This window comes from Agelaius tricolor, unplaced genomic scaffold, assembly GCF_023055355.1.
Source record: "Agelaius tricolor isolate 1412-34295 unplaced genomic scaffold, bAgeTri1.0.p SCAF_1, whole genome shotgun sequence".
NCBI lineage: Eukaryota > Metazoa > Chordata > Aves > Passeriformes > Icteridae > Agelaius > Agelaius tricolor.
Window position 1 is genome coordinate 28,031,193 of NW_027269261.1, and position 25,744 is coordinate 28,056,936.

The 25,744-nt window shown below is 42.0% G+C and overlaps 1 protein-coding gene across 5 annotated transcripts in view; it reads left to right on the plus strand.

Annotated features, from left to right (window-relative positions):
- The window catches only part of TTC7A (tetratricopeptide repeat domain 7A), a 202,106-nt gene that overhangs the window by 127,923 nt on the left and 48,439 nt on the right, over nucleotides 1–25,744 (plus strand). For all 5 annotated transcript variants that reach the window (XR_011679309.1, XR_011679310.1, XM_071427863.1 and 2 more), the window contains one exon: nucleotides 3,589–3,791. Coding sequence is in view for 3 of the 5 variants with exons in the window: in XM_071427863.1 (XP_071283964.1) it covers nucleotides 3,589–3,791 (203 nt within the window). In the remaining 2 variants the exon portion in view is untranslated. The remainder of the gene's footprint in view (nucleotides 1–3,588; nucleotides 3,792–25,744) is intronic.

Below are 25,744 nucleotides of genomic sequence, written 5' to 3' on the forward strand. Positions count from 1 at the left end.
GCTTAAATGCTAGCAGAAATAGCTGAAAGAACTAGGAGGTTGTAATAGAAGTTAATAATATTCTCAGTGCTGCTGAGGCATGCTGCTCTCAGGGACTGGGCCCAGCGTTAAAATGGGTGCATAAGTCCAGACAGAAGAGGCCATAGCCACAAGACAGCAGTTGTTTGGAAGAACAGCAGAATAGTTCAGACAGTATTGCAAGAGAGCACAAATGGGAAACAAAAAGTGGATCTGAGAAAGGAATGAATTGTGCTAGGGGGAGCCTTGAAGTCAGCTGTGGTCTCAGGGCAGGCACAGGCTTCAAAAACTGAATGCAAGGAGAGATTCAACCTCTCTTGGCCCATCCATGCAGTGCACTGTCTCTTTCCTGTAGGTGAGAGTGCTGAAATACTCCCTAATGTCATTCACACTCAGAGTTTGGATCATTGTCCAGAGACAATAATAGATGAGTGGTACATGCAGGATCATCATCTCTCTGCTCAGTAGCATTCAGAGAGCTTTTAGGTCAAAACAGAACGTAAATTTATTGAAGTTTTTATGGAGATGGTGTTAAGTGAGAGAGAGCAAGGAAGCTTGGTTTTAGATTCAAAGCTCTGAAGAAAGTCAGTACCAAGAACAATCTAGTACAATAATGAGAGGTTCATAAATGGTTTCCCTGAAGCATTGACCCTTTCACAGGATAAGAATTATAGATACTAGATACCTGTGTCAGCATGAGAAGGTATTCTCTGCTTTGAAGTGGAACTGGATGCCAAGTCTCTATAACAGAACTTCCTCACAAGGGCTGCAAATTTGGTTAGATGTTATTTACAGCAAAATTAGCTCATATAAGGAGAGAGGCTGATTAATCCAATGGACAGGAAGCTGCTAACCCAGGTAATATGAAAGCAGGTGTTTCAGTACTTTGAGTACCACTGAGGGTTTTACCATGGTAAATTTAATAGGTCCTTGTTTTTTGAGTTTGATTTCTGCCTCTAGCTGTGTTTTTATTCCATGTTACATAAGCATATCTTGTTAATCTGTAAATAAAATGAGTGTGTAATAGAAGTGAAAAATGAGTTTACAGAAAACACATTTTAATGCAGACCTAAATGATGTCCTTTAATGTCTATTTTTAGCTGGGTAGCTAAAAATTTTAGCACTCCTTTCCTTTCATAACCGAAAGGCACCCCTCTCATTCTTTTTTATGCAAATTAGGACTCCCACACCATTAAATCATTTTTATTGACTATTGAGCCAGCAAAGAAATGGACTGAACTTTAATACACTACATTACTATGCCATAAAATACAATTTGTAGTTCTTATTTAGATTCTGTGTTGCTGTACTTCCTCTAAATAATTGTTATTACTGAAGAAGACTTAGAGGCACCAGAGAAAGAATAAATACTCTCTATTTTGCATGCATTGAAGCACCGTGCATGATTTCACATCTAAACCCATTTGCTCCCAGTTCCCGTCTGAAATGAAACAAGTCACATGATGCTCTTAGTTGCTAATAGAGCTTTAAGTATGGCAGTATCCAGAACTTCTGCTGACTTCAAACAGTGTCAGGATTTCACCCCTTCTTTTGTGCTGCTAAGTTTGTGCAAACTTTGGGGATGGAGTGTTCATCTTCAGGCTGTGAAGTGTCACTTTGCACATCCCCAGGCTCATTAATGCCACATGCATGGCGTCAGCTGCTATGCAGCACTTGGCAGGAAAACACTCTGTTCCTTGGAAGTGCAAGGAAAATACTGTCCTCCCACCAATTTTTGCATAAGGCTGTGCACATATTCAGCTTGACAAGGTACATGGCCTTGCCTTCTGTTATTATAGATAGCTGCAGCCTCTTGGAGCCAAGGGAAGGGATGCATGCAGAGATTTTATGATCAACCAGGAAGAAATGTGTATGAGTCATTCTGAAAGAGTATAACTCTTCTGAAGGAACTAATATTTTGCTCATGTTGACAGCCTTGGAGAATGACATTTATCTTGTACCACAACCTAGGGATGGCTGAGAAATATTCAAGCATTTTCTCAACAATGTCTCACCCTTCTTCTGGAAAGGTCACCTCAGAAGCAGAAGGGTGTTCAGCCATGCTATCATTTCACTACAGAGTCATTTTTGGTGTGCCAGTAGAAATGCACTTATGATCCCAGTCTCATAGGCCGAGGTGGAGCCTTCCTGTGGTCAGGCAGGGGACTGCCTTTGCGATGCTTCCCTGCTCACCTCTAGCAGGCTCCACGTCACCAAGCCAAGTCCCCACAGTCATCTGGGTCTCCCAGTGCTTCAAAATTGCAGAGTTTCAAAGATATTCAAGAGGAATTTTCACTCTAATTTCCCCCCTCACAGACACTTCCTAAGTATATTCACTGCCATAAAAAGTCAGGACATTTAAGGTTGTGTCTAATTTCAGAATTGTTATTCTAAATTTAGAGCCTGAATTAGTAATTTTGAATTGGACTCTTGAACTGTCAATACTTACTGCATGACATCAGTTAAAAAAAAATGAGAGAGACACTGAGTTTTTGCAGTGAGAGCATGTAGAACACAGGTTATGGACCAAAGAGCAATGTCTGCCTGTATGAAGAGAATTATTTTATCTACATACATGCTTACATGTGTGTGTATATGTATATATATTTAAAAACAGTTTCCCTTTTCAATTACATGTGGCAGTGAAAACTGAGTATCACTTTTTGACCTTTTGAAAGAATTAGAATATTTCAGTTGGAAGGGATCTACAACAATTATCCAGTCCAACACCACAATTATCTAGTCCAAATTCTGAGAAATGTTAAAGTTCAACCATGAGATATGTTATGAAATTTATCATGAGACATTATTTTATTAACAAGTTGATATTCAAACACGTAAATATGCCTGTTACATCTTTTTTTCTAAGCAAACCACTAAGATAGTTACTGATAGTTCAAGAAAGTGAGCAGTCTCTTCCAAGAGCTGTATTTTGTTTTTTCTGTAATGTATGAGGATGTAAATGGGTGAATACACAATATAAATAAGTCTATATTACAAGAGCTTTTTGATTTTAACAGTCTGAAAAATTGAGACAGTTGTCTCATAAATTTGCCAAATAAGAAGAGAAAAACACTTAGTCATCTTTTTAAATGGGAAAGTAATCTCCTAAGTAAATTATCTAGTGTCCAGCTCAGATGTGTCCTATTACTCTGACATTTTTGAAGCTCTCAGTAGACAGTGATAGCTTACTCTCTTCTTTTTTCTCCACCAGATTATTTGGAAATACCTCTGATGACTCCAAGTAGCCTCCTTAGGGCTCAGTTCAGCACTATTTACCTTCCCAATGGAGGAATCCTTAAGGCCTTTGTCAGGACACCACCCAAAGGTGTCCATGAACATCTGTATAGTTCCCTTAGCATTAGGAGAAGATACATTCAGTGGATCCAGTCATGATAATAAGCACTAACCATAGTACTAAGCATTGTGCAGGATCACGGCCTCGTGTTTTAATATGCTTAAGTCAGATGATATATAATTAATATGAAGAAAGGTCTCTGCTTCATTTCATCTAATGGCAGGGTGATCTTTGCTTTATTTTTATGGCTTGGTGTTTTGTTTTTCCTTCAGCTGAACTCTTCCTGGAACAGCAGCATCTCAAAGAAGCAGGCTTTTGTACCCAGGAGGCAGCTAGTCTTTTCCCCACATCTCATGCTGTACTGTACATGCGTGGGAGGCTTGCAGAGATGAAAGGCAATTTGGAGGAGGCTAAGCAATTGTATGATGAAGCGCTCACCGTGAATCCAGCTGGAGTGGAAATTATGCACAGCCTGGTGAGTTTGCAGGGGCTCAGCTCCATTATAGTATTTATGTTCCTGATTAACTGTAATAAAAGGGGAGAGGGCTTATGCTTGCTCTGGATGCCATTGTCTTCCTCATCCTGAGAGCAAGTGACCGTTCCAAGAATAAATTGGGTAGTTTGAACCTCTATTTTAAGACTGGATTGAATTTTTAACTAATTAGGACTTGTGTCAAAAGTAAATCTTTTAATTGACAAAGGCTGATACTTTTGGGAGTCAACTTACATTGTCTTTGCTGCTTTTCCTACTAACTGTTTTGCATTTTAAATAAGCAGTACACTGATGTTAGAAGGATCTAAAGAACTAAATCACTAAAGATGGATAGATGGATGGATAGATAGATATAGGATTTGTAAAACTTGGGCTGGTTTCTTTTGTCTGTTAAAATCAAGATAAACTACGAGTTTACAATAAAATGAATCTGTTACTGTTATAAGCTGCAGCTTAGTTCCAGCCTTGTGTAGGGGCAGGGACTCCACACTTTTTTGGTTTTTTTTGGTAACACTCCTACCCAGCAAGTATTCTTTTTCCTCTGTGGCACCAAGCCCAAAACTGTTTTCCAGACACTGGGCCTAGAGCTTAATAACAATAATAATTATACAGGGAGCTTTGTGAAAGACCAAAAGCCAGTTCTCGTGTGAAATCAGAGCAGTTAATCATGTTTCATCAATGCTGTGTCTTGTTAACTGTAGCCCTTACCAGGTCTCTCTCAGTAATTTTAGAAGTTTGTCTTGACTAACCTAATTTTTACAGGAATTCTATATCCATTTGACTGCTTAGTGTCTTTGCTAGCATATTTGTATCTCCTGGCATAAATTTGGTCCTGATGAGGTTTGCTGGCAACTCTAAAACTGAAGGGGTATCAGTGTACAAGACATCAAATGTTAAGTGAAGTTACAATTAACAAAAATAGTAGAACCTACAGGAAAAGGGCAAGGTATTTGATAATAATAAATGTTCAGTACAAAAATAGCAAATGAATAGCTGGTGCATGTCAGGAGAACATTACAAGGCTGCTGTACACATGTCAGGCTTATACGGGGCAATAATATAACTTTGTTGTTGTGATACAGCCTTCACAAATTCACTCAGTAAAAACCAAGCTAGATGGAATGATGTTCCTTGCTCTGTCATAATCTAAGAGAAGTTGTTGATACCAGAGAAGCCATCAAATTAGGTGCCAACATGATACTAATAGCTCTCATTTTTATTTTATGGACATAACCCCATTCTGAGTCTTCACATTTCAGTTGCTTGCAATTTTCTGAAACTATAGTAACTTGGGATAAAAGTTTCCAAGGTGCATATCTTAGATATTCTGGCCCAATTTATTTCAGAAAATGTCATTCCAACATGGCTTTGCTGTTTCTGAAAAGGAGGCTAAAGAGGAGGCCTTAAAAGCTTCTGCAATATCTTCTTTATTGTTATCTCTGTAACCCATGTTATCTCTGGGTTTTGTAAGGATTGGGTAACATATGAATGTGCTTTTTACCGTAATCTTTCCTAGGTTATCCAAGTTATAACCTTTAAAAAACACACATATGCTTAGTAGGTAAGTATTTCTGAAAGTTTTAAGGAGTCTGTGAATGCTTGTTCCCCTTAAACTCCAGTAATTTTCAAGGGCAAGAGAATGACTCTTGTAACTACAGGCCTGTCTGTAGTTACTAGTCTCACTTCAGTGACTGGTAAAATGATAGACATTATTCCAGGAGGTGTTGAAAAACACCTGAAAGGCAGTGCCATCATTGGGCACAGCCAGCATGGGTTCATGAGGGCCCCTGTCCCAGGGCCACCCTGGGTGTGCATGCAGCATGGGGCATGAGGGGCTGGAAAGCTGCTTCACAGAAAGGGACCTGAGCTCCTGCTCAGTGATGAGGTGAACCTGAGCCAGCAGGGCCCTGGCAGCCAGGAGGGCCAACCCTGTCCTGGGGGGCATCAGGGACAGCATCACAGCTGGGCAAGGGAGGGGATCGTCCTGCTCTGCTCTGGGCTGGGGCAGCCTCACCTCCAGTGCTGGGGGCAGTTTGCGGTGCCCCAGTGTTAGAAGGGAATTAAACTCTTAGAGAGTGTCCAAAGGAGGGCAGCCAAAACAAGGAGGGTCTTGAAGGGAAGCCATATGAGGAGCAGCTGAGGTCACTTGGTCTGTTCAGCCTGGAGAAGAGGAGACTGAGGACGGCATTTACAACTTCCTCGTGAGAGCCAGAGGAGGGGCAGGCACTGATCTCTCTCTGTGGTGACAGTGACAGGACCTGAGGGAATGGCCTGAAGTTGTGTCAGGGAGGGTTAGGTTGGATATAAGGGAAAGATTCTTCACCCAGAGGATGATGGGGCCCTGGAATGGCATCCAGAGAAGTGGTCACAGCACTGAGCCTGCCAGAGTTCAGGAAGCAATTGGACAATGCTCTCAGACACATGGTGTGACTCTTGGGGCTGCCTTGTGTGAGACCAAGAGACGGTCTTGGTGATTCTTGTGGGTCCCTTCCAGTTCAGAGTATTCCATGATGATGTTTTAGTCAAGGGATGGATGTAAAATTCAGAAGAGCTGAAAAAGACAGTAAGCACGTAGGGAAGAGGAAATGAAAAAGTGAGTGAAATACAGATAGATAGAAAATAGGGTTAGATAGATAATGCCAGATAGGACTCGATAAATAAGAAGACACATGGATGGAGGGGTGGGCATGCTGGAAAGAGTGAATTAAAGAGGTCAGTCTTAGGAGAATGACAAAGGGGCAGGAACCTGTAAGAGTACTTCCTTTTCATGCCCTTCAGTCTCCTTAAGATTCTGAATCTTCCCATCCTGGTGCCAGCAAATATCAGTGAAAATCACTTGCTTAAGATGTACCTCACCTCCTTTAACTTGGCCCTGCTGCAGACTGTGGTTCACACCTGTTAGCTAAGATAGCAGAGGTCTGGTCTATCCCTGCTGATATGAATCATGGCAGTAGTTATATGGTGCCACATAATGGCATTTCTTTATGTGCTTTTCCAAAAGCTAGGAAATTGCACATAACAAGTTAGAAGCATCTGATGAGCAGTATAGAAATGTCTGTAAAGAAATTAATCATTCTGCCTTCAGAATAGAGCTGGAATAATGTGCAGTAAACAAGGCTTTTAGGGCTATACATCAAATAAAAAGGGCGAAAATAAAATATTGAATGGCTGCTAGCTAAGTGATTTTGTCCTGTGTTCTGAATGAGACACTGTCCCCATGGAGAACTTAAGACTGGGTTTATGCAATTGAGGATGTAATGTGACAAGTGGTAAATTCTGAATCTCCTCAAGGCCATCAGAAGAAAACTGAATGTCTTTCTGAAATGTATGTATTAGCCAAGTACTAGCTGTACTTTTATTAAAAATACAAGTTTTTGAGCACAGTATGTTCAGTCCCCTACCAGAGAGAAATATATGTCTTGGATTATGCAAGAGGGCAAACTAGATTATGAGCTAGATCCACAGCGTTTGAAATGATGCAAGACATGTCCACAGGCAGATGTAATTGAATTCACACATGTTTCTGTGCTGGTCCCCCCAGTTTGAATACATTGTTTTCCCACTCTAGTAGTACTGTTGAGGATATGTAATAATTTAGAGAAAGAGGAGCTGCTTGTGCGATTTGCTTTTTGACTTGGTACAATTGCCATCCAACTGACCTAGTTCACTTTAAGGGAGAGCTCTGCTGTAGACAGTGCCGAGCCTCCCTGGTGCATCAGCATCAATTAGCAAAGTAGTCATGTCTCTTCCCCTGGGCTCTTGGAACTGGGTTGTCAAAGTTATATTTGGAAAATTCCAACCTGAAGAGTGTTGCTGGCTTTAAATGAAGGGCACAGATCTAGCAATGAATGAGTCCATTGGGTGTCAGTAACTTCACCTTTACCCAGGGTAGAGTCACCACCATAATACACACAAGCTGTCTCTGCACAGCTGAAAATGGCTGTGTTTTGCTGTGACTGTAGGGTGTTTACAATAGCAGTCAAATCAGCACGCTTTCCATACAAAGAATGCTGCAGCATGGCAGAGCAGCACCATACAGCAGCACCGCAGTGCCGAGAGTGTCCCAGGGGGTGGGTGCCATGCTTCATCCCAGGGGCCTTTGGCACTTTGTGTCCAGTGCTGTGGTTGGGAAACCACAGGCACTTGGAAAATCCCACACACAGCAGCTGTGCTGCTTCCTGTAACACTTGCAGTTTCTGAGTGATGTCACAGGATCCTTAAGCCTGGATCAGGAATCCACCATTGGCCTTTTCAGACTAAGTACTACTGGCTAATACCTAAACTAAGGAAGTATATTTGTTGAGGAATTTTGTTTTCATTTGAAAAAGACACACAGAATCAGTTTTCAGGGCTATTTGAAGCATAATCCTGGTGAGGTGAGCAGCTACTCCTTTGGTTAGATAGCTGTTGGCTGCCAGAAACAGTTAGCTTGGGTCGGCCCCTAAAAATTGTACATCCTGCGAGACCATAGTTTCTTTAATAAACACAACTTGCTAGGGTTCTTTTTCCACATTGCTCCTGATGCCATCTCAAAAATTTCTGTCATCCATTCCTTTATTAGAAAAGCTCTGTTTCCTTCTTCCCTTTCATGGGGTCCTTCTGTGGCCTGCTTGCACGGGTCATAGAGCATTTCTCCCTTCTGGGGGCTGATGGAGTTTCTACTAAGCAGGTATCTTTGCTGCTCTGGAAACAAGGGCTTAGTCCATATCTCCTTCTCTTGCACTGTGACCTGTGACAGCACATTTCTACAACCAAATAACTATGGCTTTCTTCAGTATGTACCAAATTTGGTTATATAACATCATGTAATACACAGCGTTGGGATGGTGATAACAAAACTGACATGTGCCCAACCAAGTCAGAAAATATAAGCTGGGGCAGATGACACCTCCTTTTAAAGCAATACACAAATCCACCTACCTGTATGTAGCTAGAGAAAGACACTGAAATTTGTTAGTTCCCAGCCACTGTGCATTCAATACCATTCTCACTTTTGATTCAGAGGAGGAGAAAATCAATGCCAGCACGTTGGATTTGAGTCCGAAACTCTGTATGTGATATTGCAAGTTAAACTAAACATGTACTGAGATATTTGGAAGACTCCTGCCCAGCATGCATCTCACACAACACTTTGTCAAGTCACAGCAATTCTCAACATGTTTTAGATCAGGGAAGAGAAAGAATTGTAAATTTAAAGGAAGGAAATGGGCACCCTCATCTCCATCACTGTGCCAGATTTAATGAAAACAATAAAAATACCGTCAAAACAAAGCAAAAAATTGCTTGACTCATACTTGGATATTACTGAATGCAATGGAAAACTGTAATGATTTCTTATTTCTCTTGAAGGCTGGGGCAAGGGCAATAAGATTGGTATCGGAGTGCAGTGTAGCTGTCTGTACTACCTCATCCCTATCCTTGATAGCAAAACAAAGCTGCTATATATTGAGTTTTACTCATAATGTGTCCCTGGTCTGTTGTGATCACATGAATGGGTGGAAAACAAGATCTGGTGAACACATTTGATTTGCTCCATAACGAAATCAAAGAGAATACACAGCTAACAGAGATTGTGCTAATCATGAGAGTGGTTCTTTGGCTGTCATCTGCACCACGAAATGTAAGGTTGGCAGCCATTCAGGAAGGGTTCACAGTCACAGAGTACTCTCCAACTGAAGTTGGAAAAACAAACTGGATTTAAGTCACCTAAGCTGGGCCAACAAATTGACTGTAGGCTGTTTGGTGACCATCATTTTCCAAGGTTAGTGTAGATTGTGGCCTTGCCACAGGAAGACATGCTTATTGTCTGGGAGAAGTTCTTTATGGTAAATGCAGTTGGGGACATAGTACCCACATACCAGAATCACAGGATGGTTGAGGTTGGAAGGGATCTTGGGAGATCTTCTAGTCCAACTCCAGCTCCCTCCTTAACAGGTTCAGCTAGAGCAGGGTACCAGGACCATGTCCAGCTGGGCAAGTTGCTCCAAGGATGGAGCAACCTCTGTGCAATCTCTTCCACTGTTTAATCACCCTTACAGTAAACAAACCTTTGAGTAATGTTTAAATGGAATTTCTCGTGTTTCTGTTTGTGCCCTTTAAGTCATGGGATATCCCTGAGAAGTTCTAAGAGGTTTCACTTCTTTGCACCTTACCATCAGGTATTTAACTGTACTGATAAGATCTCCCCTCTCTCCTACAAGGCTGAGCAGTGCCAGCTCTCAGCTTCTCCTTGTATGACAGATGCTCCAGTTCCTTGCTGATCTCAATGCCCCTTTGCCTGGACTCTCTCCAGTGTGTCCATGTCTTCCTTGTACTGGAGAGCCCAGAACTGGACACAGTACTCTGGGTGTGGCCTCACCAGGGCTGAGTGGAGGTGCAGGATGAACTCCCTCAACCTTTGGAAGCACTCTTCCTAAAGCAGCCCAGGATACTGTGAGCTGCCTTTGCTGCAAGGGCACATTGCTGGCCCATGGCCAGCTGCTTGTTCTCCAAGTCCTTTTCTGCAAAGCTGTGTTTCATCCAGCCATCACCCCCCTGCCCCAAAGTGAACCTGAAGCTATTACTAAGAATTTTTTCTGCAAGTACATACTAAACATAAAATTGGCATGACTGTATCAGGTCAGCCAGAGGTTCAACTACTCCTTCTCACCACAGCAGCAAAGTGCCTAGGAAAGAATGAGGCCAGGGCAGGCATACATGGTACTTCTGAGGTTAGGACTTAGCTTGGGGACATCCCAAAGTAGAGGTGGATTGTACTTGCATAGTAATTCCCAGTGGATTTTTCCTACATGAGCTTGTCTTGAGCCTGTGTTAGAGCTTTCATCATCCACAATACCCTTTGGCAAGGAGACCCACAGGTCTCTTTTCTGCTGTACAAAGAACTGCCAAATTCTCTATGTTCTTGATGCAGCTCTTCTTAGCCACACTGATGCACCCTATTCTCACTTTGGAAGACATACCTTACTCCTGATTCTTATTCATCCCCTTCCCATTACTGATTTTGCAGGTATCTGTCACTGAACCAGTTCCATTCCTTTCATTATTGCTGTTACCTCTCTCTGAACTTCTTTTCTTTTTAAGATGAGCAGGCTAGAGCAAATAATGGATTTACAGAAAAATAGCTTAGCTTCAAAGGTAGTGGTTTAGATTCAGTGTTTTAAAAAACCTTCTCCACCCCTTAGTCTTTTACTCATGTAATTATATCTATATCCATTTTCATAGAAATACTAGAAATAGTGTTCTATTTCAGCTGGTTTGTATTAACCTGATCTTTTATCAAAGCTTTGTTTCTATCTCCTCATGCCTGTAGGGGCTGGATTTTATTTTCTGAGTGGTCAGCATCTCTGATGAATGTGTGGTTATAAATAATAGCAGTAAGCAGTGTAACACCTGTCTCAGGTCCTTGCAGAGATGTCAGTGTCCCAGTCTGTGAGTACAATGTAGCCAGCAAGTGTGCAGTTCTAGTCTTTGCTAGATAGATATATATACACACAATTAATTTTGCTTGCCAGAGACATCCTTTTAGCTGGCAGAACACAAATCTTGTTCTGCTGGTAATGCTAGAAGCTGAAGAGTTTGATTGAGAACAGATTTTTTATAGATTATGTTCCTTTTGCCCAAGTGCATGGCTCTTGATTAGATTTGAGTCTTTAAAAACTATATGATGCTTTATTTAAATCTTCTGCTCTTATTTATTCAGTGGGGTGCAAGGGCTGAATAAAAACAAAAAGACTTTACAAAGTCTTGGACTGTTTAATTTGCCTTCATTGTGTACTTAGGATGCAATTTCATGTTCATTTTAGTAGAAGAGTCAACCTATTGTCTCCAGACTCGCCTTTGGTAGCATCAGGGTAATTTGAAGACTACAGTTTCTGCTGATTAGTACATGGAAATGAATTATTTCTGTTCATTTATTTCGTTTTACCTCACAGTATGGTGCATGCATCCTTGTTTTCAAAGGCATCCATTCATGTAATAAAACATGGCTTGATTGCTTAATATTTTCAAGGATGACATGCGTTACTTCCTTGGGGATTTGTTTCATGCTGCCATGCAGTAATGGTATAAATCACAGGGCAGATTCTCTGCATGGGTAGAGTATCATGGCTCCATCACACCAAGGTCTGTATGTCTTGTAAGGTAGCTAGGATGCTAATTAAAACCATTTTTACCTTGAATACTGAAATTGGAATGCATTCTATGTTTAAATGTGAGAACAAAAGAGCTTAGTTGTCACATTAATTGAGTTATTTATCTTCTAAGGAGCTGTTTTGTGGGTGTAGTTTACCCAATCTGTTGCCTGTTTTGTAGATAGGTATGCTGTGGTCTGTTTCTATTTTCTAGAGACATTTCTTGCTCAGTTTTTTGTATTTGTGTACAGAGAATTGAACATGGCAATTAAAATGCATGCCCCAGTCGCTAGGACAACTATGCATTTGTCCTGAGTGTAATTAGGTGGATAATTGTGTCTGGAGAGACACAGTGAATGACCTGTTTTTGTCTGTTCTGGAGAGGCTTCCTCCTGCTGCTCCCCTTGCTCCTGTTTAGGCAAAGGCAGTAAGCAGAGTTAAGGACTGCAATTTTGAGGAATTGGACAGTTGTAGTACTTTTGTGATACTGAAAAATAGTTTTCATTATCACAGCTACTATTTAAGAGGAATCTTTGAGAAACTGCTGTCATAAGAACTTGAATTGCAGTAGGTAGTGCCTGTAAAATAATTTTTAGCTATTCTTTAGCATACAAAACCACTGAAGATTTACTCATAATACTCTCTAAGGGTCTGGGGTTTTTTTCTTAATACACATATACTTTACATTCATTATTTTAAATATTTTTGTATGGTGTCAGATGTAAAATGTAAAGCAGAATGTAACACCTGCTTCAAGAGACAGTTATTTTAAGGTTTGAAGGTATGTATTGACTACAGTTTTTTATTGCATGCTGTCTGTGTGATCCTAGGTTGGTGTGGCTTATGAGTTATTGCAAAAATGCATAGAAACAGAAATATACCAACCAATACTGCATGTTAAGGTACCTCAGATACTCCCTATAGCATATCCTCCACACCTGAGCTGTGCTGCTGGCGCTGTGTGGGGGTGCTGCTGCAGAGGGCATCTCTTGGTGTCTCAGAAAGAGACACACACAGCACCCAAAGCAAATGTTTGAGAGCAGACGAGCTCCAGGTTTCTCTTCCCAAGCTGAGCACCGTTTCCTGGTATTTATCAAAGCACTTCAGGCTGGGGGTTGCTACTGTTGTGCAACAGGGTGTGCCTTTCTCTTGCAGGGAGCAAAGAGCTGCAACTCCGTCATTTTCCATTGAAGGCAATTCAGTGGAGAGGCTGGAGAGGAGGTGGAGCCCTGGCTCTCACCACCGCTGGCACGGCCAGCCCTGCTGCACTTTCAGCTCTGATTATGTGTCACACTTTACTCTAAACCTCTGTAAAACAGGGATGAAGCTACTAATCTACTTCATCTGGGGTTTGTGGAGCTTAATTAATATCTGCACATACTTTCAGATGACAGACACACTGTAAGCGCAAAATCTTATTTATTCTAATTGTATGTCTAGATGCCTTTTTTCATGGGGGATTTTGGACCACAAATTATTTTAGACAAAGTACTGCAACTGTTCAGCACAAATGATGTGCTTTACAGCTTTGAGTACCCTTATGTCCCTAACTGTAAAGTAGTGGTGAAAACATCATTGTGGTGGGAGTGGGATTTAGGAGGCAGATCTGCAAACTCTTTCTTCCTCTGGCAAGGATTTTTTTTTCATTAGAGGAATCTGCTGTGCCTGACATTGTTAGAGTGGTGCTGTGAAGGACAGAGTAAAACAGAAGCAAATGTGACTCTGAGGACTTTCTAGCACAGCCCTCTCCTCTTCCTGGGGATAAGATATGACAACGCCGGCAAAAAATAGCTTTTTGCAGGGGGAGGGAGGGTACTTCCTTTCTCTGGCAGTGAATGTATCCTCCTGCTCTGCAAATTCAGTACAAGCAGACCATCCTTGTACCAGTACAGGTCTGCAGTTTTTCCCTGGTGAGAAAGGGGTTGGATTTTTTAAGGGAGACATGACAGACCTAAAGGTAGAAGCAACATTAGAATAACAGTCATTACAAGCAATTCCAAAAATGGAGCAACCTTGAATGAAGTGCCTTTTTTTTTCCTTTTCCTTCCTTAAGTAAGTAATAGTGACAGTCAACAGGAGATTTGAGCCACCCAGAGGAAGACCAGTGACGTCTTCTGCCCTGCAGCTCTGAGAGCTGCAGACACTGGGACTCTCTTAGGTCTACCTAATATGGAGTGCACAAGAAAACACTGCAAGGGTGAATTTGCTAAGTCCTAATATCCAGCAGGATATTTTTGGACTGCTCTGATAGTACAGAACATTTAAACATTTCAGCCCACCCCATAAGTTTTCCCTCCATGTGGGTAAGTCCCTATATGCCGTGAAGAATTTTTCTCACTGCTTTTATTTCTGTTCAATGCACTGCATTTCTCCAGTACATTTGGAGAGCAGGCAGATGGTGATATATAGGTGCATAAGAGAGGAGGGGAGGGGAAAGAATTGGAAGGAACAGAAGAGACAGAAAAAAGCATAGACTGCAGCTTACTTTAAAAATACCAGGATAACGCATTGACCATTCAGAGACAGTTAAAATCACTTTCTTCTTCTTCCATTAGCTGTTCCATAGGATGTTTCTTCCTTTTTCATCTCTCTCGACCTTGTAGATCTCTGCAGGACATGAACCCAACCTTGATTTGCCCCAGATGACTTTTTCAATGCTATTTATTTGCTATTTTATCAAAGAAAGGTAAAATTCACTAAGAATCTTAAGTGAACTTAGGTCAGAAGCTTGTTCCAGTGGTGTGGAGGGAGTATCTGAAAGCAACAGAAGAGAAAATCCAGGACCAAGAAATTGGGAGGAAGTCCTCAGCCCTTTGGAAAACTCAATTCCTGAGTCAGGAACTTACTATACATTTCCTGTTTGCTATTTGCAACATGTAAAATTGTGCATTTTTAATGGGTTTTTTACATTTTTCCTCTTGTTTCTTTCCTCTTATCCTTCCTCGTGCTTCTATAAAGCTCTAGTCTATCAATGAGCTGCTGTTTAATATTGCTAATGTGACTTTCGCCTATGTTTTCCCCAAGGTAGTTGAGAGAATCTCTGGCTGGGAAAAGATGGAGTGCAGGGGAGAAGTCACAGAGAAATGAAAGGCCTGTGATCATCAGGGATGGGCAAGAGAGAGCTTGACTTGTCAGGATAATAAAACAAAGGCTGGGATACATCTGCTACTCTCTGCAGATCCATGTGGGAACAAAGAGGGAATGCTGTGGGGAGAGGAAAGCTGCATCAGAGGAGGCAGCTTTGTCTGCTCTAAGTTGCTGCTCTAAGTCTCACCCCTCTGATACTGGAACTTGATCAAGATACGAAGGAGAGGCTGGATCATCCCAAAAGTAGGGCTTAACCAAACCCAAATTAGTGGTTGCTGATTCAGGCTGCCCAGCCCACCAGTGACTGAATTACTAATGTACCTGTGACCTTAAATGCAGAATATCCAGCTAAAAGTGTTTTACAGGCCTACCTGCTGTCCTGCCTTCCTGTTTTTGTTTTCTGCTGAAGAACTTCTATTCCCAGAATAATTTTATAATTATTTTTCTGTTTAATATTTTTAAATTAGAGGTGGAGTTTGAATGTTAGTAGGGCTTCCCTGGGATGCAGCCCTGACTTCCATTTCTAATATATATTTTTAATGAGTTGTCAAGTGTCTAGTGTGTTGTGAAGTGGAATGATGGATGTAGCTGGACTCAGGAGAGTTGCATGGAAATTCTCTTAAATAGCATTGTGGTAGCCAAGCTCTATTGACAATAACATCAAGTCGGGTTTAATAGTGTAGTTCTTTATTGAATGAATCCACCCTGAAGGAAACAGTATGACCTTGCTGTGTGTGCTCAAGACAAAAAAAAAAATCAATGTTAATCCCTTGGGAGGGGAAATACAACATTAATGGAACAGTTGAGTGAGTCTAATGAGAATTAGATGGCAAGAATGGTAATTTGGAAAGAGATACTTGTATGAGCTGTCTGAAGGTATAACATGGTAGTTTCCATGTATCACCAAACGCCATGTATTCTTAGATGTGTGTCTGCCAGATGCAATTTAATGGATTTGCACGTCTACTCTATGGCTTCCTGACAGAACAACAGGGGATTTTCAAGCTAATCACCTTTCAGTGGGGAGATTTATGACCAGTTAGCCGAGCCTTTCTTCCATCTGGAGGGGCATGGCCTGGAGACAGTCATTGGGCACAGCATACCAACTGGGAGCTTCTTAATCAGAAGCAGGCTGGAGCATCTCTGCCTTGTGGTTACTCTCTGGAGTCTTGCAGTTCGCTGGCATTGCCAAATACAGCATTTGCCTAAGTCAGTCCTCATTACTAGTAATGTATGAGATGGGTAATGCTTCACTTAATATCCATTGGCTGTGTAAGGAATAAACTAAACAGTAGACTTTTGTACTTCTTTGCTTCTGAGAGTCTGAAGTGCTAATTTTGATTTATATGGGGAAAATTCATATTGCCTAGTCCTCAGCCTTTGGCTCAGATAGATGAGTTGGTCACTCTTTCTACCTGTTGTCCACAGAGAGGGATTCTCCAGCATTGGAGCAGAGCCTCTTTTGTTAGGTTGCTGCTCTGCATTGCCTTGTGGAAATCTCCCTCTGTTCTTCCCCTGAAGGTAGAGAGAGAGATTTGTGCAATTAAAGAGGGTTTGTGTAGATCACATACCTCTTTAAAAATTATATGAGGCAGTTGAGTATCTCCTAGTGCATGGCCTAAGGCAGGAAATGAGGTAAAATACATGGACTTGTTTCAGAGAAGTTACTGCTTTGATGTTTTCATAATAAGCCCAGTTCTCCCTTTGCTTGTGTTCACCTGTTCAGCATTTGAGTAAAAAGGGCAGACTCATAAAAACATCCATTTGCAGTTGCTTTGCTTACCAGCCTGCACCTGCTTTCCAAGATTGTCACCAGCATAAGAGACTGCAAATAAAAATCGACTGGAACACAAGTGGCAGCATCTCAGTACTGCCAGGCTGTACAGTGGAGATTTTATTTGCCAGCATTGACTAAACAAAGATAAGAATGTAAATGCTGTAGCAGAACTTCTCAGACAAAATCCCAGGAGTGATAGGAGCTAGCACTTAGTGTTACAATAATAGATACCAAAGTGGAGAGACATCATTGCCCTGTTGCTCCTCTTTCATCCTAAGAGCAGAGCAATAAAAGAATCAGGTCTGTGGAGCTGTTTGTGAGGTTTGCTGCTTTATACAGGAGCATTAATCTTTCAGGGTTTGATTCGTTAAGTTTGCACTGTGTGAGCTTTGCTCTGATCCCTCATAATCTAAACTGTGGTTAATATGAGTGGAGAACAGACCCCCAGCTCAGCTGATTTTGAATGTCAGTGTGCATGGTACAAGGCTAATTGAGATACACAGAAAGTGCCATGTGCCTTTTTTAATTGCATTTAGACAAGATGTACAGTATTTGAGTCAGCTCGGCAGCGTTCCAGCTGATGAAAGTGTTGCTGACACTGGACACCAGTGATGATATATTAAGTGCTCTTAATATCTTAGCACACATGTCATGAGGCACGTTAGAATCACAGAAGAATTCAGGTGAGAAAGGACCTTTGCTATGGAGGTCATCTGGTCCCACCTCCTGCTCACAGTGGGGTCAGCTTCAAATATCTGTATTTGATATAGGTAGCTAAGGGCTATGTCCAGTGAGCCTTGAGTATTTTCAAGGATGGCTATTCCACCACCTGTCTGGGCACAAGTTCTGGTGCTGCATACTCCTTGAGAAGAACTTTTCTTAATAGCTGCTCAACCAAAATTTTCCTTTCCATAACCTTAATCTGTTGCAACTGAGAACCTCTCAGAAAAGTTTAGTCTGGTCTTTCTTTCAGTCACCCATTAGATAGCTGAAGGTGGCATTTGCATCTCTCCTTAGCCTGGATAGGGAAAGGCTGAATAAATGTTCCTCTCTCAAATTCTTCATAATATCATGGCTCCCCAGCCATCTCAGTGGCCCTTCTCCTATCCTTCTCCAGTTTGTCATCTTCTTTTCTTCACTGGGGAACCCAAAACTGGTGAGAGCACTCCAGATGTGAGCCAAATAGAAAGAAATACTTAATTTCAGTCTGCTGTGGTGCATTACCTAATTCAGCAACAGTAAGCCATTAGCCTTGGGCACTGGATGGGTGCCATGCTGGCTCATGCTCACTTGTCTGCCAGCATCCCCAAGTCTTCTTCTGCAGAGCTACTTCTCCCCAGGTGGTGTCCAGCCTGTACAATTGCATGAGGTTATTACATCCCATGTGCAAAACTTCACTGTCCAGCAAATGCAGTTCCTCCTAAAGCTGCAGGGAGACTGGGGCGTGGAAATGACAAGCAAGACCTGTGTTCTTAAGGGCCAGAGACAAATCACACATAATGACCACTTACAGCAAGTAAAACCTTTACACTCAGAATAAGTAGAAAATTAAGTTTGTTCAATGCTTAAATAAGATATAGAGCTGCCATCTCTGAGTTATGCTGAGATTGTGGTATCACGACTGAATTTCTCAGTAACTCACAGTGCCCTTCCTACCAGAAACCACACAGTGCTTAGGTTTGGGATTTTTTACAAGTTAGGCCTTTTGGGAATTCATCAGGTATTGTAAAGTTGTTGGACAAAGACACCTTTGGTAGGAGGCTCCCTGACTTTATGCTTTTGTTGTTTGTTCATAAACAGGTGAGCTGCTAGAATGGTTCTGTCATCCTCTGTGGCCTACAGCAGGGCCACAACTTATGTGGTGTCACTGTGTGTGTCTCTGTGTACACACATGTATTTGTGTACATCACAGCTACATGAAGCATAATATCGGCTGCTTTTAGCAGGCTCAGATTTGGTTATGAAACCATAAATGGAAGGTCCTGCATCACCTCAAAAAACTTGAGTCTGGGGTCTGGTGCTTTGAAAAGGGGACAGGACCCCAAGGCTGTTTGGGAAGTGGTCTGTGCTCCAGGATAGTGCAAAGTAAGAAAGTATGAGCCAGATTCCAAAGAAGACTTTCCTTGCAGAACTAGCCAGTTGAGGGCAGGAGGGAGGAGTCTCATTTCTTGAAAGAGTAAGCTTTGTTTGTTAACAGTTTGTGATCTTGAAGTGAGTGGAGTGTCAGCTGAGTGAGGGCAGTGCTGGGTACCTGAAATGGAGTGTGGTGAGTTCACTTTAGCCACCCCTTTAGCCCCCACACTACCAAAACCTCACTATGTAACCCAAATACTGAGAGGCACTGGGAGACTGCCATCCTTGCTTTGGCTCTCATGTACCTGGGCCTGTTACCCCTGAGGGTCAGGAGAAGCTGCTGTTCCATATCTTAGCACAGCACATGCTGTTGCTGTTCAGTGGTAAACTTATTCTTGTGGTCTCTGTCTCTCTTTGTGTTAAAAGCAACAGGTCCCTGTCCTTCTCCACAACCTGCCAAGTCTGTCTGTGTCTGTCTTGCAGACTTTAACACCTGCATTGAACATGACATGAGCCAGCACTAAAGAGGCAGAATACAGCTGAACCATGGAATTGTTTAGGTTGGAAAGGACCTCTGATATCCCTGTGTCCAGCTGTTATCCCAGCACTGCCAAGTCCATCCCTAAACCCTGTCCCTGAGTAGCTACATCCAGACATCCTTTAAAAATATCCAGGGATGGTGACTCCAGTGCTTCTCTGGACAGCCTCTTCCAATGCTTGGCAATCCTTTTGTTGAAGAACTTCTTCCTAATATCTGACCCAAACCTGCCCTGGCCCAACTTGATGCCACCTCTCTTGTCCTATCACTTGTTACTCAGGAGAAAGGACACCTGGCTACATCCTTCTTTCAGGTAGTTGTTGAGAGTGATAAAGTCTTATCTGAGCCTCCATTTCTCCAGCCTGAATAACCCCAGGAATCTTACTGCAGGAACTCCTAGACTGCTTCCTGTCTGCTGTGTTGTATTTCCAGGGGACATCTGATAAGTTGAAGTCCCCCACAAGAACGACGTAGTGATTGTAAGACTGGCCTTCCTCCTGACTCTCACCCTAAACACTCAACCCTATCATCACCATCCCTAAACACTCCACCCTATCATCACCATCCAACTCCAGGCAGTCAGACCTCTCCCTAATGTACAGGTCCCCCACTGCCTCTCTTGCCTTGCAAAGTGAAATACAGCACTTGTTCAGAGCATTTGGCATAACATACCAACCTGGCTAAACCTAATTGGTAGTGAAGGACAAACTATGAATTGCATCTAAAATAAATTCTCAAGCTGCTCTGACATTGTGGCAGTTTTTTTAAACCTGGAGAAAGATTAGCTTCATCCTTATGTAAATACTCCCCTGGCCAGTGTTTCCCAAAGCAGCTAATGGTGAGCAGGTTTGGCACTTCTAATGGGATTGAGAGCAGTATTATTCCCTTGCATCTAGCAAAATATATAGAGCTTCTGAAGATGTCACTGTACTTCATGTAATTACTTTTTATAGTAATTTTTGTGGCAGATTGGCCAGCAGAGGTGTTTTGTCTTTGAGGCTGTCGCTTGCAGCTCAGCAGAGCACAGGAGTGACTAATACAGACAAATGAAGCTAGGTCACATGAAACAAATGCCACAGTGAAGCATTTCTAAAGTCCTGTATAATCCCTCACTGCATTGTGAGCCTCAAAGCTTGATGTTGTAGCAGAGCTTATAGATTTGCTAACACACAACCAGACCTCACTGCATTTAAATCTTTTCTGAACTGAGATTATTTATGTTGAGGATAGTTCAGGACAGGCTTCTGCAGTACAAGCAGATACCAGTTCTCCTTGTGACTTCAGTGAGAGTAAGAGATGCCACACATATTTCATGCACATTAAGAGCAAAATTGCCTGCAGTATTGTCAGCCCTAGGTTCATGGACCATTTGGTATCTTGTTTGCCTGAAAACTGTCTTGCCTTGAGAGCAAGAAAAGTAAATAAACATAGAAGAGAGACCAGTAAAATGCACAAGCCCTGGAGAATTCTGGGCTTCAGGAGCAGAAACCCTCACCTTAGCATTCCTTGCTGTTCCTGGAATACAGCAAATATGTTTGCCAAGCAACCTGAAAACTCAAGACTGCTTTCCACTAATGATAAATGATAGTGAAGTATTTGAGATAGGTGTTAATTTCACATTTCTTCATCTTGAAATTATTTTTTTTAACCTCCCCATAGACACCAGTGATTAGAAAACTTTCTTCGCTCATAGGTTTTAGTGTTCTCTGAAAAAAATCTATATTATATATTATTTGCTGGCTGACACAGCAAGTCAGACTAACTTGAAGCATGTATCATTTTAACTTATCTCTTACTTTGAATAGTGAAGGAAGAACAATCAAAGGAAGTGGTTTGCAAGTAACCCATTGTTTGAAATTAGCTTTCCCAAGCCAGAAAATATAAAATAGAAGCATCAAAAATAGCTGCATCACAAAGTAAAAATGGTGTATATGTGAGATCCTTGAGCCAAAAGACAGCCTATTTTTTATGTATTTATTTTTAGCTTGGTCAGCTGTACTAAGTGATTTTATCAATGCAGCTAGTCTCTGGAATAAGAATGCTCACATAATGTAGTGTCAGTGCAGGCAGCAATGACTAGTCATGATATATAGATGTAGCACAAATCCTTTCAAATCAAATTAATGCAACTAAAATTCTACAATCGATTAAGTCTCGATAGTCTTGCACTACTCATTTTCACTCTCACCAGCTGTCATCAAACAGGGACAGAAGAGCAGCCTTGTTGGAATTGAAGCCCTGCTATTTTTGCATACTTTGAACTAGACAATTTGCAAACTTTTTCCATCTCAGTGGTCACAGAGCCTGTCACAGTTTGAGAAGAACCAGGACTGCTTCTCCCCATCTCCTATTAGAAGAGAGCTCCCTTTAAGAGAGGCTTCCTTTACTCAGATACCATAGATGGTGAAAGGTGAAACCTTTCAAATAAAAGGAATTAGGATGGCTTTTAGGCACCTGTGGCAGAATATCCCAGTGCTTGAGGCAAGGAATAAAAGTCTATAGCATGCCTTTAACACTTACCTAGGCTTGGGATGTTTTTCTCCAGGACAGGAGTTAGAGAAACAGCTGTGGGTGTGGATGCCACCCCCTTCCCCAGGTGACTAGGACTGCTGCACAGAGCTTTGACAAGCATAAATAACCTTGCTTGAACATTGCTGCCCCTCACTATGTGCAACACAAGAATCTCATGCTTCCACAACTCTCTCAGTATGCTGGGAAAACTTCAAGAGGTAAACCAGGGACAAGATAAAACTAACTCTGCCAAACCAAAGCCACTGTGCTCCCAGTAATCCCCAAGTAGAAGAGGTAAAGAAGCCTTGAAAGTACCTGCCTCTCTGCAGTGCTGTACATCTAAAATGCTGCTGGTAGTGCTTTTACACCACAAGCAGCCAACTAACAGCAGCACTGGGCTCACAGCAAAGCACAGGGGATGGCCAAGGTTAACAGACACAGCCAAACAGCCAGTCTAATGCCTTGAAGAGGGTGAGGGAGGGCCATGGGGGGATTCTTTCTTTATATTACTGTCCAAAAACAAGAGGGTGGCTTCAACACCCAGACAGCATACAGACTTAAAAGCAAAGGAATTTCATCTGCAGTAAAGAAGGTAGGCAGTGCATAGCAGGTATAAGGTTAATTTAGAAATAAATGAGGGATTTTCTAAAAATGCAATGAAAGTCTGCAGTAAGTATAATCTGAACACGACCTGCTGTGTCCTCCTTTCTGTGTATTGTGATACACTGCATTGTGGGGCTGTTTATCATCAAGAGATCATGGGTTTATGTTCAGCATTATCTCTGTTATCCTCCATACCACAAACACCCCTAAATCAATATTCATGTACTCAACTTTGTGTGTTTGGCCCAAGCATCTTAGGTTAGTTCCATCAGGAGTTATTTTGCTTCACAGTGATCTTGTGAATGATTTTGCCCAGCCATTAAAAACCAAACCCTCCAGTATACCTTGGCAAAGTGCTTTCTACTCTGAGCAAGGCCAGTGCAAAAGCAGAAGTAAAGAAAAAAGCCTATTTTCAGGCTTTCCTAAGTGCAGCAGTGCCACATTGACTTCTCCTTAAGAAATTCCTGAAACTGTCCATCAGAGATAGCCAGCAGCAAAAGCTGGAAGCAGAACAGGGGCTGGGGGTGGGATTTCATTCTTGTACTGGGCCAGATCCTCAGAACAATGAAGCCAAGTGGGTAAAAGCAAAAGACATGTTAACTGAAGCGAGCTGAACTGTTCCTCCATCAGTGCCTGAGGCCCTCTCAGTTTACACTGCATTTAATTCAGTCATTTTGGGCCCCAGTCCTGCACTGATGTGAAGAGGGTGACTTTCTCCACCCTTGCCATAGTCCCTCAGACTTTGACATCATGAAAACCAACCTGGTTACTCTGAATTTTTGTTTAAACCAAGCCTCAACAAAGGTGGTGTTATTTAACTTGAAGCTCCAGTTTAAGAAACAATGAAAATCCAGTATTGCATGTGATAAACTCTGGATCTTAGTTAAGCTATACCCTAAAAACTACAAATTGGAGATGATGTTGAAAATCCTCAACCAGCCTCACCCTGTTAAAGCTACTGAAGTTTTGCCTGCATCTCCTCACTGGAGCTGTAGTTAAGGATTTAGTAGTTCTGTGTATGTTTAACATTGTCTCCAGACTACTTGAAACTGGAGGCCCAGGATCTCTTCAGAGCCACTGGGCATTGTTTTTATTTGTTTTCATCTGTGCATGAATTTCTTTGAAAATACCCAGCAGAGCAATAAGAAGGGATTGTTTTTAATCTTTAGAGATGATAGCATGCTGTTATGCATCAAGGACACTCAAAAACAAAGCATGAGATAAACTGTACCAGGAGATTTTATTTTTTTTTACCTCCAGGCTTTTCCAAAAATAAAATGCATTCTGCGTGGGGCTCGCCGATGATGAGACATCTATAGGTTCAGTCTGCCATCCCAGAAGCATTAACACCACCATGTTCAGACAATTTACGTGTGTGCATGTGTGAAAATGCAGCTGGATTCTGCCTGTGCCCAGCACCCTGGGGGAGAGTGGTCATTATCACTGCAGGGACAGCTGGGACCTGGCCTTGAGCCAAGACCTTGCTTAATGTAGTCAGAAGATTTCAGTGATACAGAATGGATTTTACATCCCCTTCTCTGGGAGAGGGTAGCTGAAGTCACAGTTCCACACTCTACAGCCACCTGAGTTTAAAACTAATGTGTGCATTTTTTGTGTGACTCTGGACAGCACAGTGGACAAAAGAGGGCCTTCTGCCATCTGGGATTCAAATCACATTAACAACAGTTATTTCCAGAGTTGCAGATTGATGATTTCTCTTGTTTGAGCTCTCTTCAGCAGTATCCTTCCCTGCCTGAATGAACGAGGTTATAAAACACAGTAATTATAAATCTCATTGACTGCCTTGCATTCAAGGGCGTGTTCCCCCCAAGCATTGCTGTGAAGCATGTTACCCAGGAGACTGTCCTGTACAATCCAAAACAGAATTATTCTGACCCAGTGAGCTTGTTGGAGGGGAGAACATTTGGGATGCTGACCTGCTGCCTCAGCACAGTAAATGCATTTTTCTCATTTCACAGCAGGGCAATGCCGCAATACAACAAGGCCATTACATTCAAGTATTCTTTTGAGGTATGACTTACATCTCACTGACAACTGCTGACTCCCAAAACATGCAGAAAGGGAGCCTAGGACAGTAGTGATAAGCCAGAAGTCCTGCTGACTGTCCACAGTTTTAGCAGCTTTCTCTGAAGGTTTGGTTGTCTCAGACCTTTCTGGGCAAAACCATAAATGCCTCAGACAATATAACATAGTATCAATAAAACCCTTTCTTAAAATGTTTGAGTCAGGCTGTGCTCATAAAACAAGTTAAGAGGAGTTTAGTGACAGCTGGCTGTTCTGTCTTGCACTACTGATCATGGTTTGCTCCTCTGCCTTGAGATCTGATTGTAGTCAGGATCTGTACGGGTACCTTCCTTGGACCTGGGGGGTTTAATACCAGCATCAATCCTCATATCCTGCAGTCAGGAAACTGCTCAAAGCCCTGTCAGACACCCACTCTTGTAAAAGGCCTGTGAAACCTCTGATGCTCTGGAGGGAAAAAGAAAAAAAAATAAATAAAGCACTTCCTAGAACGGTAGCAAACACAAAACAGGCTGTTGCCATCCATTTTCTCAATTACTGTCTGCACAAAAGGAACACAGTGCTGTGTGGTAGCCTCAGCACTTGCATCCTCTGTGCTCAAGTAGAAGCAGGAGATGAGGTGCAGAGCAGTCACTCCCAGCAGGTGTGCAAACCAATTGAATTTAATTAGAAACATCCTGCTGAAAATGTAAATGTTTTACGAGTACATCATCCCCATCAGGGGCTGCTGCTGCTGGAGTCTGTGTTTTGTTGAGCCTTTGACACAGGAGCAACTGAAGATGCCCCTTTCCTCATTTTCTGTCTCCTGTGCTCCCCAGGCACCATGGGTCTTTTCCATGTTGCTGCCTCCCTGGGTACCTCAAAAATGCAGGCTGGTTCATTTAATATACCCATGATTATTCCTCCTGGGACAAAGGCAAACCAAGCTCATTAAAATGAAATGGCTTTGCTAGACTAGGGAATGGATACTATGCTGGAGGTTTTATTGCTCTGTAAATGTTCTGTTCACTCTGTACTGGTAAAAAAGATTTCATGGTGTTTGTTATTTTGTTTTTCTTGCTTAGGACTCTGGGCAGTGCTAAAATGTATCTTATGTGTATGGCTCTGTGTGATTGCAGTTTATGTTTAGGCAGCCAGGATTTTTTACCGGTTTGCTGAAAATCCTGAGAGATTG